Source organism: Cynara cardunculus (genome assembly GCF_001531365.2).
Source record: "Cynara cardunculus var. scolymus isolate 2C chromosome LG 2, CcrdV1, whole genome shotgun sequence".
Taxonomy (NCBI): Eukaryota; Viridiplantae; Streptophyta; class Magnoliopsida; order Asterales; family Asteraceae; genus Cynara; species Cynara cardunculus.
Window position 1 is genome coordinate 44,032,079 of NC_037529.1, and position 14,468 is coordinate 44,046,546.

General features: G+C 38.1%; 1 protein-coding gene across 1 annotated transcript; it reads left to right on the forward strand.

Annotated features, from left to right (window-relative positions):
• The first annotated feature begins 9,222 nt into the window (after nucleotides 1-9,222).
• On the forward strand, nucleotides 9,223-9,758 carry LOC112506105 (prothymosin alpha-B-like). Its single transcript, XM_025110135.1, has 2 exons — nucleotides 9,223-9,319; nucleotides 9,415-9,758. Exons 1-2 carry the CDS (start codon nucleotides 9,223-9,225, stop codon nucleotides 9,756-9,758), a joined length of 441 nt encoding a protein of 146 aa, XP_024965903.1.
• The last annotated feature ends 4,710 nt before the right edge of the window (nucleotides 9,759-14,468 follow it).

Consider the following 14,468-nt stretch of genomic DNA (forward strand, 5'->3'; position numbering starts at 1 on the left):
AGCATACTCGAGTCAGGATCGATTAAGTCAGAATTTGATGTATTTTGGAACGTTGTGTAAATTCTAATTTTAGTTATGTCGATGAACTTGTTTTGTTTTTGAACAACTTGGTTTGGTGTTATTTATAAACTGTTGCTATGACTCGCTTGCCTGTTACATCTCGTGTTTCCGCTTTAGCGGTGTGTGACATTACCAGAGACCCAAGTCAGGAGTTCCCTTTCAAGTATCTGAAAAAATACATTTTACAGCAATCAGATGGGATTCCTTAGGTTTAGATTGATATCGTGCACATACACAAGTAGAATACATGATATCTGGTCGACTAGCAATAAGATACATCATGGAGCCGATCATTCCTTTATAAACAGGTACGTTTACAGACTTTCCATTTGGATCCTTGTTGATAGAAAGAGGAGGAGCAATTGGAATTTTCATAGATGAGCTGTTAGAAAGATCAAACTTTTTCAGCATATCACGGACATACTTACTTTGGCTGATAAAGATACCTTTATCGGATTGCTTGATCTGGAGACCTCTAAAGTAGGCTAGTTCTCCCATCACAGTCATCTGATATTCTTTCTTCACGCGATCAATGAACCAAAAACATAAAGAGGATTAGTGGAACCAAAAATAATATCATCGACATAAATTTGGACTAGAATGATATGACCTTTAACTTTCCTAAGAAATAAGATCTGTTCAATCTTTCCATTGATAAATTTCTTAGATATGAGAAACGAAGAGAGGGTATCATACCAGGCATGGGAGCCTGTTTTAACCCGTAAAGAGCTTTATCCAAACGATGGACATGGTTTTGATACTTAGGGTCAAGAAAACCTGGAGGTTGTTCAACATAAACTTCCTCTTGCAGTTTTCTATTTAGGAAAGCACTATTTACATCCATTTGGTAGACTTTGAAGTCTTTATGGGCAGCAAAGGCTAGGAAGAGCCAAATAGCTTCGAGTCTAGCCACTGGTGCGAAGGTTTCGTCATAATCGATTCCTTATTTTTGTCTATAACCCTGAGGAACAAGACAAACCTTGTTATGGGTTACCACACCTTGTCTTGTTGTGAAAAAACCCATTTAGTGCCTATCATAGTTTTGTAAGAGGGACGTGGGACAAGGTACCAGACTTGGTTCCTATCAAACTCAATGAGCTCTTCTTGCATGGCAATGACCCAACATAGATCCGATATAGCATCATTGATTTTCTTGGGTTCAACTAAGGAAAGGAAGTTGACAAAGAGATAGATATTACCTAAACCATGACGAGTCTGAATACCTGCACTTAGATCACTATAAATTTCATGAATATGATGGTCTTTTGTCCATCACTAAGTTGGTAGAGGACTATCATTTGATCATTGATGTTCAAGAACGGAAGATGAGGCTTCAGTTGTAGATTCTTCAGCAATAGGAATAATTTCTAAAGAAGCCTCAGATTTAGCGACTGATGAGGTTTAGATGCTGAGGGTATTTCATTTACTAATTGATCAGTGTTTGAAGAAGAAGGAGGAACGCAACTAATGGGAACTGCAGCGATCTCTAAAGAAGATTCGCTTTGGTTATTAGCTACAACTGGAACAAGAAGTGGATCATCATCAGCTTCTGGAGAATCAGCATTGGGTAGGTTGCTGAAGGAAGCTTCAGGTTGTCCAGGATGAGAGAACATCAAGTTCTCTAATTATTCGTCATCATTAATAATGGGTTTAGATTTAGCTAATTGAGATTCATCAAAGGTGACATGAATAGATTCTTCTATTATTTGTCGGTGTTTGTTGAATACTCTAAAGGATTTGGATACTGAAGAATTTCCAAGAAAGATTCCTTCATTAGCTTTGGGATCGAACTTTTTTAGTTGATCACGGTTGTTGAGAATATAACATGTGCAACCAAAGATGTGTAGAAAGCTGTTAAAGGGTTTTCTGCTATGGAAGAGTTTGTAAGCTGTCTTCTTCAACCTCTTAACGATCAACGATCGGTTTTGAGTGAAACAAGCGGTGTTGACTGCTTCTGCCTAGAAATGAGTGGGAAGATGAGATTCGCTAACCATTGATCGAGCAGCCTCAATGATTGTTTGATTTCTTATTTCAGCGACCTCTTTTTGCTGAGGAGTTCTAACAGAAGACAAGTTGTGAGAGATTCCTTTGTCCTCAAAGAAGTTATCCATAATACGGTTTTCGAATTCAGTTCCATGGTCATTTCTGATAGACCGTACTTTAAGATTATTAAATACTTCTATCCTTTTGATGAACGATGTTATTTCATCAGGTGCTTAACTTTTGGATTTGAGAAAGAATACCCAAGTGTACCTGGAGTACTCATCAATAATGATGAGTGTATATTTCTTTCCAGCAATAGATTTTACATTAACTAGACCAAATAGATCCATGTGCAATAGCTGAAGTGGAGATGTCACTGAAAATATTTGCTTGGATTTGAAGCTAGCTCTTGTCTGTTTTCCTTTTTCACATGTTGAGCAAAGAGATTCCTTTGCAAAGGTGTGTTGAGGAAGACTAGTGACGAGATCATTTCTAGACAACTCGCTGAGTGTCTTGAAGTTAAGATGAGAAAGTTGTTTGTGCCACAACATGTTGATATCTGACGAAACTTTAGAGAGAAAAGAGTTGTTCTCAGTAAGAGGATAATCCATGTTGATGATGTAAACATTCTTTAGACGGGAACCAGTTAGAGCAACCTTATCATATTTGTCAAAAACATAGCATGAATTCATAGAAAAATTCACTGTGAAATCTTTATCACACAGGTGACTAATGATAAGAAGATTGTGCTTCAGTCCTTCAACATATGCAACACGCTTGAAAGTGGTTGCACCATTGATTAATACACCAAAACTTTTGGTATATTCTTTTTCGTTTCCTCCAAAGGTCACGGAAGGGCCTCTTTCATCCTTATAGTCGATAACCATGGATTTGTCTCCAGTCATATATCTTGAGCATCCACTATCGACCAAATGGATTTGACTTTCTGCCCAAGGGAACAATTTAGATATGCTTTGGTACCCATTGTATTTGGGTCAAGCAGTATTAGAGGCAACATCTACTAAAACTGAAGAATCAGTGTCAGCAAAAGGCTTCACTAAACCTGAAGAAGAGGCTTCTGTGGGATTAGGTACAACCTCTGACGCTAATGGAGTAGAGTCAGTAGGTGTTTTCACTGAAACTGATGAAGAGGCTTCAGTAGTTAGAGGAACAACAACACCTGGTGTTGAAGACTTAGTGTCATTTTTAGTCTTCACTGAGCATTAAGAGGAGGCTCCAGTGGATTTCTTCACTTTAGTTGTTTTAACAACCTTAGTGGCAGATTAAGCCTTGGTAGATTTCCCAGCCTAGGCTACTTTCATGCCCTTGGTTGGGGGACCAGCCTTGGCGGTAGAAGGACAGTTGCTGCCAATATGTGTAGTTTCATCATAGTGTCTACACTTCCTATAGTTGATGCTAGCTTTAGGGCCAGGAAGTACTAGAGAAGAAGAGGGACAACTCCAAGGATTCCCTTCTCATTTGTTCTAGGAGGAACAACTGAGGATTTGGAGTCCTTAGGTGAAACATTCACCTTGAGATTGTACTTAGATTTCTGAAAAGATTCAGATATCTTGATCCCTAAGGAAGAAAAAGGTGCACAAGCTAAAGGAATAGATTTCGATCTATGTGACTTGTTAGCCTTATTAGTAAGAGGTGCTATGACAAACGACTTACCTTTGTCTTTGCGACCAGAACATAAAGGAGTTCCTTCAAGATGATTCTTAGTAAAAGAATACTGAGAGGAAGGAGTGTCAGGAATAAAAGAGACAAAGGTACCAAAGTTGAGCATGGACCTGTTAATGACACTGTCTTCCTAATCATAAGAGAAGCCTAGACCAGTCTTAATCTTGGCAGGGATCGGAGTGTTAATGATCACAGAGGCTTTGCACCATCCTTCAATGGTAGCCTTTTCAGCCTTGAGTTCAGCAGTAGTTTTGTCACGCTCAGCTATAGCCTGTTCGTGTTCAATAGTGACGGTCTGGTTTACAATGACCTGATCTTTAAAATCTTCTTCAATCTTAGTAAACTCTTTGATCTTATAATGACAAGTCTTCAATTGTTCTTAAAGATCAAGATTAAGCATTTATGATTTAGATTTGCCATTCAGGGCATTGTAATAATCAACCGTCAATGTATCTAATGCTGATAGGCTAAAAGAAGAACAAGAAGAAGATGGTTCATTCAGGAAACATATGAGAGCAGGAGAAGATGATGAGGGGTTAATGGAGGTTGATGTCTCAGAAGTTTCTTCCCTGACATCCTTGGCTATTAAGCAAAGATATGACGTATCTTCCTCATCAGAGGATGATTCATCAGACGAATCAGCCCAATCATGTTCTTTAGCAATAAGACCTTTGGCCTTTCAGTAAAAACTCTTCATCTTCTTATACTTCTCCTTCAGCTTAAAATATATATCGTCTTTGGTTCTGAAGGAGGATGGGGTTTTCGAAGATGGAATCACATGCTTTTTTGACCTGCACTCACATGCAAAGTGACCTTTACGGTGACAATTGTAGCAAACCGCTGAAGCCTTGTCAATAGTATCTGACTTTGGCTTTTCTTTAAAGGTCGGCGTGGGAGATCTGCGGAAATTATTTTTCCTAACGAATCTTCTAAAATACTTAGTTAGAAGCACCAGTGATTCATCAAAGTCTGCAAGGTCAGATTCTAATAAGTCCTCAGAGTTAGTAGAGTCTAACTCCGTTATAGAAACAGAAGAAGAAAAAGGAATAAAAGAAGAAGAAGATGGGAGTTCAACGGAAGAATATTTAGAGATCAAAACTAGCGGAGAGTTTTTAATGTCTCTCGAATCTTATTTTTAGATTCTTGTTCAGTTGTCGAGACTTCTCGTGATTAAGTAGTATCCCATATAAATAACTGAGAGAGAAGGAGGACATATCGTTGGACACCTTGAGACACATAGAATATGTATCCCAGGATTCTGGTAAACATTCCAGAAACTTCGTCAAAGTCTTAGAGTTGGAATATTCTCTGCCAATCGTTCTTAAATCAATAAAAAGACTAATAACCCTTTGATGTACTACAGACAATGGTTCAGTCTTTCCACAAAGAAAGCTTTCATATTGTCTTACTACATTTATCTTCCTCGATTCTTGTACCTGAGAGGTACCTTCATATTGAACACAGAGAGTGTCCCACATGGTTTTCGAGGTCCTAAGTTTCATGACAGAGTGATAGACCTCGTCAGGAAGAGACATGGGTATTATAGATCTCACACGAGTATCTATAGCAATCTTCCTCTTGTCTTTATCCCTCCACTGGTGAGGGAGCTTAGGAATCCGTCGTTCAGGAATCGTGGCAATCGTAGCTGTTTCAGGAACAACCGAAGATATAGCATATGGAACATAAGGTCCTTTTTCTATATAATGTGGGATCACATGATCCACACCTTCCAAGAAAAGAGACATTCGATTTTTCCAGAAATTAAAGTTGTCTATAATAAATCGGGAAGGTTTGGCAAGAGAGCCATTATCGTGAAAGTTTGTGCTTATGTTTTACAAAGCCATTTGAAAAGCAATAAATTATCTAGAGAAAGAGCGATGATAAAATGCAGATAAACAACTAAACAAGTCGAGAAGAAAACACTACTCTGATACAACTTGTTGGTCACAGCCGGGTCTACAAGAGTTTTACACGAACAGTTTGAAGAAGGGGAGATGAATACAAACACAGAAAACATTCGTATTCAAAAATATATATTGAGATAGAAAGATAAATACAGGTGGTTTTTGTAGATTGTTTGCGGAAATAGAAAAGATAAAGATAACCTATCTAAAACAATCTAAGTTTACACACAGATATACTTAAAAAAATAGCAAAGATTTGCTGAAAGGATAAAGACAGAAAGATGTTCTTCTTGGGTAAGAACTTTAGAATTATTGAGAGGGATTCTAACTTCCTTGAAGATAAGCGTAAGTGTTTTTATTGATGTGTGCATATATATGTTTGTGTTATCTACAAGGAGAGAGCACTCATCTATTTATACCAATTGCATTAAATGCACATCAGAAGGGTTTGAACACGTGTCAAGCATTAGGAGGAAAGTTTGTCCTTTGCTACAGTGAATAGTACAATTATCTATTCATGAGCAGATATCCTTTCGTGGAGTTGGTAGGCTCTAGAGTCGACTAGTCGGCTCCATGCAGTACTATACTATAGAAATGGTATGGGTTTATCCTTTGTGTGTGGATAGACAAGACAAAAACAGTCTTGCACAACAAGATTATTTTGGTCTCTGAATGCTGGAATAACACTGAATGTCTCTTCAGCATTCCCTGAGGCTTGAGGAGTCTTCACACATATGTTGACCAGGTTGTACACTGAATACCGCTTCAGGTCACGAACGCGCCAGTCACTAATCTTCAGTTTCAGTCTTCGACTTTCACTAAAGGTTATTTGGTGTGAGTTTTGTCTTCTTGAAGTATCGCTGTCGCTGTAGGATTGCAATACATGTTTCAGCGATCACTGAACAGACTTAGTGATGATCGCTAGAACTGAAATAGTTGAAACATAATACTTCGAAAGGTAAAAGAGATTATCATCAAATCATTGAGATAGAGGATCAACAAAAAGCATCACTGAAGGTTTTCTCTTTCACTGATCAATGTTTAAAAAGATTTACTTTTCTTCAGTGATTCTTCTTATCACTGAACCATTTCAAAAACCTTTGATGTTCTTAAGAATGTTGTTTTTGAATATATTAAAACTTTTTGTTTTAGAATAAATGGAAAATGAAACGTTTTATGACATCATTTTTATTTAAATGATACGATTTTTTTGAGACGCGCATACCATTCTGACACACGACCCCTCAAAATTCGATCAAATCGTGGATGAGAACGCGTTACTTTCTTCATCATTGCACCACTTTTAAGTCGTATTTTTCTCTCTCCTATTTCCATTTCTCTCTTCTCCAACCTATTAATATGAGACTTCTCCTCTCATTTTTGCCTTACACTTTCAAATATTTTTATAGAACCTCTGCCTCAAAATCATTTGCAGGCTAGAACTAAAGAACACTCAAACCCTTCAACCTTCTTCTTTTAAGTCTCACTGGTTGATAACTCTTCTTTCTACTTGATATGTTCTTTATCTTCTAAGAAACTAATATTTAAGTTACTTAAGATCTTGTTGTCTTAAAAGACCAACATATAGATTATTAACACGTTATCTTACTTGGTTATAATCTAAAGTTTTTATACACTTACTCTTCTTGAAAAACCCTAATATTTTTTTGTGGATTTTTCAAAAGAAGTTTTATTGTTTCAAAACATAATAGCTCACTACTATATCTTGGATTTCTAACATATATGTTATTTCTTATTTATAACAAAAATGTCTGCCAAGAACGTGAACTTCTCGATTGACGATGTGTCTTTCATGCCCAATAATCATGTGGCGCTATTAGACATTCCGGCCAACAAGTCCTACTACGAGGAAGCTGCTACTTTCCTGAAGAACTCTCTTATCTCCTTTGCTATCTCCCATGAACCCATCATGGTGAAGGAAGTTCTTCAGCAGTTCTGGCTTATTGCTGAAGTAGTTCACAATATTGACAAGACTGGTCAACAGGTGGAGAAAATCTCCATCACCTTTAACAGGATAATTGTCAGTTTCGGCGTTGCCACCCAAAGGACCACTCTCCGTCTACCAAATGGCCCTATGCCAGTGAACGTTCCACTATAGATATCATCTCCTGTTTGGATGATATTGGCTATGCCTAGCCATCAAAGAAGATTCCAGCGATCCCCTCAAGTCGCTTACAAAAATTAAGAAGAACCGCATGTCTGCGGTATGGCAGTTCTTCTTTTCCCATTTCATCAAATGTATAGGAGACAAAACTGGTGGACAGGATCAAGCGTCTAGAGTTGTGTTGAACGTTGGCGTCTCTGTGATTCGCCAAAGGCCAATCAACTTTGCCGACATGATATTTGAAGATCTGATGCTGAAGCTGAACAAGCGCCAGAGGGAGAAGGTAGTACCTTACACCAGGTTCTTATCCATGGTGTTTGCTAAGATATTTCGCAACAAGTACTCCACAGAAGGCAACCTGCCCATCTACAAGCTTGGTTTCAGAATCTTAGATCATAAGCTGAAGACTGAAGACGTTGCATTCTCCCCCCCTTATGTCTGCATATCCTTCCTCAGCTTCTCCAACCGTGTAGGTATGTCCTTCTTCCCTTGCTCAGGTGGTCAAGACTAAGAAAAACCCCCAATGTCTATCCCAACCACCACCTCCCTCTATTCTAAAAGAACCTCCTCATAAACCACACTTGGTTCTTCATCGTGGGCCAAGAAAGCCAAAAGGGGGATAACAACATCTCTGGCTATTACCTCTCAAAAGGTTCCAGCTATTGAAACCAGTCTTAACCCCGAGGCACCTTCATCTTTATCTCTTCCAATCTCTTCAGTGATTTTTATAGTCACTATCGTACCTATGGCTCCTATCCCAACCACCTCAATGACCAAAATCACTAATGGTATGAATATCAGTATAGCCACTACTGAACACCCACTTCTACCATTCTTAGCCATATTCTCCTTTCCTCCTCCTTTGGTCTCTACATGTGCTTATGACTAATCAGTGATTGTCCTCGATGATGATGAAGCACACCCTACAGGACCTGAGGTTGCACCTCTCGAAACACTACAGTCAATGGAAGCCTATCCTCTTGAAGTCATAGAGAACCAGTATCAATCCTTCAGATGGTACTGATAAACCCTCTGGTAATCTTCCAACCCACCCTTTCATTTCTTCTAACACCGAGCTATCTTATGCTCAACCATCTTCTTTTTTAGATCCTTGCGATAAAGGAATGCCAGCCATGGAAGAAGAATAAAACATGGCCGATGACGTGAAGATTCTACTTCCAACCATAGACACTGTCTTAATAAAAATGGATGAAGTCCATAAAGGCATGCCTCTTAGAGATGATGTTTCCTCTAACCTCTCAGCTGTCAAAGCTGACGTCAATGATGTGAATGAACAACTTTCTAAGGTGCAAGCTGCTGTACGCACCGACGTTGAGGATATCTCGGCTCTCAACAACAAAGCCGATGAAGCAAATGCTCAACTTTTCCAGGCATGGTGAGTTGTTGTAGCAAATACTAGAGCTTCTTCAATGTCCAGTATCATATCCTACACCCTCCTTCATAGCAATGGATCGCCTCTCATTGAATGAAGATCTCGAAGTCGGTCTTCTTCAAGCTAAATCGCTGACCATGCTTGAACAGCGAATGGACATCATAGCACTAAGTTATGATAACCTCTTCTCTCGTCAAGCTAATGAGAAAGAGGCGAGAAAGATTTGGATGCTGCTGCTACTGCTGTCCTTACAACTGAAACTGAAGTTGATGCTCAAAGAGCTGAATCTAATGAAGCTGAGGTTATTGATGATACCATCACTTCCCATGAAGCTAATGGAGCTGAGGTTGTTGATGATGTCGTCAGATATGATGTTGAAGCTCATGACAAAGACTATCCTATCGCCCCTACAGCAGATGCAGGTGATGAGGAAGATGAAGATGAACACGATGATGATGAAGATGAGGATGACTCTCCATCCCTTCCTAACACTGGAAAGGATCTTGATGGTGATGATGATGAAGACGAAGATAACGACGACTTCACGATTCAGTACCACAAACCTGCCAGTGATCTAAAAGGATTCTCTCTCAAGGATTCTTCATCCTAGGTGGAGAAAGGGAAAGAAAAAGAGGAGACTTCGACAAAGAACTAGAATACCGCCTCAAAATATAATGGTATTGCTGAAGAAGGAAATCTCAAAGTTTTCTTTAAACCTTTCGTGCCTCAAGAGACTGAATCCTCCAAGTTTGCAATAGTGACTTCCTTTTGTCAACTCTCTTCTTCTATCCCTTCTACTACTTGTGGTCGACTAGAGGAATGGGTACCTGAAATCCCAACCTCTAGTGTTCCTAGGGACCAAAAGATGACTCAGCTTAAGGAGTCACTCGACCAAACTAGAGTAAAAATTCCTATTCGTACCTCTAGTTGTGGTGAGTTTGACGTCCTTACTGAAGCTGAAGGAATCATAGAACTCAAGGCTGGGGAAGAACTTAATCTTCAACGAAAATAGACTAAGGATAGCCTAAAGTTGGCCATGTCTCTTGCTGCTCAAGTTCTTCCAAAGAAATCATCTAAGAAGATGGTGAATGTTGTCAAGGCCCAAGCTAAGTTGCTTCCAATTACAGAAGCTGATCGTGAAAAGGCAATGAAGCTGAACGACCGAGACAAAAAATGGAGTGAAGATCATTTGAACAAGAGAGTAAGTCCTCATATCATCTCAAACGTCACAATCAATGGACGAATGAAAGATTGTGGACTTCTCATCTCCATGCTCATCACTAGAGACAACCTTGAAGCTGTCATAGAGTATCCTTCCTACCTTGGACAATACAGCTACAATGAATAGCTAGAAATCCGCTAAGCCATTCAGCGCTCAAAGTCAAGGCACAAGCCAGTAATTGAAGACATCCTCAGCGATATGATAAAGAATATGTCCAACTTAGTTGTTGTACCTACAAAGCCATCATTGAAGAAAGGTGGAAGAAGAAAACCTTCAGATCCTAACGATGGACCAACTTGGAGGAATGAACATGAAACAAAGTTCTCCTTCGACAAAGTCCTGAAGAATTCGAAGAAGCCAAACATCTCCATGCTGAACCTCTCTTTGCCAACGAAGGGTCCTTACATACCCAACACTATACATATAAAGCCCGACTTTGGATTTATATTCTTTGACTATGAAGGCGATCACAGCTTTCAGAGAGTGTCTGTGTTTAATCTTTGTTCTATAGAACATCTTGAATATCTAAGATATTGTTTGGACAATGATAGTTATGGTGAAATGATAGACCACAGGATCAGAAAATAATTTCTACGTCGAAAGATGCTTGGAGAAGAAGTACCTGGTTACATCGACTTCAGCGACTTAGATTAGTTATAAATTTATGTCTTGTAAATTTTATCCTTCATCGTAAGTCTTATCTTTCTATGTCTTTTGTTTCAATGTACAACTTATATATAATAAGTCTATAATATATTGACTGAAACACTTGTAATTCTTCTTTGATTATTATAAGTATTTCATCAACCTCACTGAAAAAGATCCCGGAAAAAGTTAATAGGGACATATGTCTATGAGTTCCAGTATGCTCTTACAGTCACTGACAATATTCAATCAGTGAACATGCTTTCAATTTTAGTTTCCCTTCTTGTAATTTTTCTTAAACATGTAACTTAAGAAAACTTATATAGTAAAAACTATATCACTGAAAAAGATCTCAAAATAGTTAAAAGGGACATTTACTTTATCTGTAATTTTTCCTTACTATTAAACCTTAAGGCAATTTTCTTTATGTTGCTTTGTCAACATCAAATAGGGGAGATTATTGATCCTCTCTCTCATTGATTTGATGATAATCGCTTTTACCTTTCAAAATATTATTGTTTATGTTTTTTTAGTTCCGACGATCATCACTGAGTCTGTTCAGTAACCACTGAAATACGCATTGTAATCCTACAGCGACAGCGATACTTCAAGAAGACAAAACTCACACCCAAGAACCTTCAGTGAATATCAAAGACTGAATCTGAAGATTAGTGACTTGCACGTTTGTGATCTAAAGCGGTATTCAGTGATTACAACCTGGTCAACATATGTGTGAAGACTGCACAAGCCTCAGTGAATGCTTAAGAGACCTCTAGCGTTATTCGAGCATTCAACGATCAAATAAAGCTTGCCGTGCACGATTGTTTTTTTTCTTGTCCTTCCACACACAAAGGATTAACCCATATCTTTTCAAGAGTATAGTACTATACGAGGCCGACTAGCCGACTGTATTGCCCACCAACTCCATGAAAGGATATGTGCTCATGACTAGACAATAGTACTATTCACTATTCCAAAGGACAAGCTTTCCTCTTGAGGTGTGTTTAAACCTTCTGATTTGTATTTAATGCAATGGGTTTAATAGCTCAGTGCTCTCCTCATGCACTACACATCTCTACATCATACAAAAGAATACATAAGCTTATCTTCAAGAAAGTTAGAATTTCTCTCTAAATTCTAAAGTTCTTACCCAAGAAGAACATCTTTCTATCTTTATCTTTTCGGCATATTTCTTCTATATTTGCTAAGTATATTTGTGTGTAATCTTCATTGTTTTTAGATAGGTTATCTTTACCTTTTCTATTTCCGTAAAAATCAATAAAAATATGTATTGATCCTTTTATCTCAATATATGTTTTCAAATACAAAACTTTTCTGTGTTTGTATTCATCCCCCCCTTTACAAACAATTCCTCTAAACTCTTTTAGACCCAGCTGGGACCAACAGAATAAATAAGAGCTTTAAAATCTTGGTCCATGATATTTTATTGGTGCAAACCATGTCATTTGGGGCATCAATGTCGCCCATAATTCCATGGTTCTCGGGGTAGAAATCTCACGTATTCCAATACTGTTGGATATTTCGTTGTCTGATGAGGTCAATGTCGGCTGTAATACACATTTTTGGAGGAACTCAACGAGGACGGAAAACCTATCTTAAAAAATTTGAGGACGAAGGTCGATGTGATGGTTGTTGGGTTTGATCGGGAAGAAGACGAGTGCACGGCTGTTGGCCCCGGTGGACTGAACTTGCTCTTGTTTTGGTTGGAATCATGCGAGGCTGAGGAGGATGATCCCATTGCTGGTTAGAGGGAGTTGCAAGTTTGTTCTTAGTTCATTAACAAGTTATGGAAGCGTAAAAGATAACAATGGTGGTGGGGAGGGGTTTGAAAAAGGAATAAACTAATGTTTGGGTTTTTGGTTTTGGCGGTTGACAATTGGTGAAAGGTGAAAAGGTGATCGTGAGCCGTATATACTGCTCACGATCATCATGGTTGTTAGAAAAAGGTGGGACACGTGTCGTTAGGTGGTTTGGAGGAGGTGGTAATATGGAGAGGTTTTTATGGGAAGAGGCGAGGGTACAGTCTGTGACCATTTGAAAGGTGACGTTTGGGATTAAATGATTTACAAGGATAATTTTAAATCAAAAAGGATAATATTTTTTTAAAAGAATATCCAAAAAGAAAATTCTTAAAAAAATTCAAAAGGATATACCCAAAAAACAATTCAAAATCCCAATTGAATGTCACACCCCGCTAAAACGGAAACACGAGATGTAACAGGTAAGCGAGTCACAGTAACAATTAATAAATAACACCTTTCAAATTTTACAAAATAAAACAAGTTTAACATCAATAACCAAAATGGAATAGTGTACTTCTTATACAAAACTTCAAACGCGAACTTAATCGATCTTGCCACAAATATGCTCCCAAAAACTTTATTTCTTACTTAAATCCTGAAAAGCATGAAATATAAAACAAGGTCAACTACAAAGAGTTGGTGAGTTCACGGGTTTTCATATGCACAAAACATTACAATGCATAAATCATTTATTTGCAAACATATACATAAACGTTTGCACTTAATAAATGTAAATCTACCACGATGCTTAACTTGAGACGCTACTGAGCCTTACCAGACCAATGTGCCCCATTATTTTACGAACGACCATAAGTAGCCTATACACTTACTTAGGTCCCACAATTTGTAGTAGTACTAATTCAGCGGTGGTCCAAATTCCCCATGATTAGACCAATAAAACATAGGTAATGTGCACCCCTTTCTAGGTGGGACTGTCAACACAATAGCGGCTATCCACAATACCACGGCCCGGGGACGTGCCCGAGTTAACAAGTAGCGTTTACGGACGGGGACTTTATTTGGAAACATACTCCCAAGTACATCAATTTAGCATTTATTTCATAGTGCAAAAACAGTCAATATTTCATGACATAAAAAACTTGACTAAACATTTCTTTAGTCCGATGGTTTCAAACAAAGCTTGACTAAACAGTTCTTTAGTCCAATGGTTAAATAAATAAACAATATAGTTTGCTTAATCTCATGCTTTTCCCCCAGATAAATAGGAAAAAGCATTAAAAAGTGGGGTCGTGAAAACTCACAGGTTTGATGATGAATATCCAAGAAGATGGCGTCAGAAGCTCTCAACGTCCGCCCTACCATCCTAAACAGACCAACATCCAGTATTCAGTTTACCTATGGGTTTTTGACAAGGATAAAGCCAATTGCATCCTATCTAATGCCATCGGATTTTCATGAAATAAAGTTGATATTTTATTATTTATTCTAAAAATAGCCCAAAAATTATATATATTAAAAGAAATCAAAATCCTTTAAACAAAAGCTGATTTTTGGACAGATTATAAATTATGTTCCAGGTATAATTTGGGTTTCACAAATCACTATAAATAGGAACCTTCCAAAAGTCATTTTATGTCCAACTTTTACATCATTCAAAATAATGAGATCA

Coding starts and splice junctions, on each gene's coding strand:
- LOC112506105 (XM_025110135.1), top strand. CDS start 9,223: ATGGATCGCCTCTCATTGAATGAAGATCTCGAAGTCGGTCTTCTTCAA. Junction 9,320..9,414: donor AATGGACATCATAGCACTAA/GTTATGATAACC, acceptor CTGAAACTGAAG/TTGATGCTCAAAGAGCTGAA.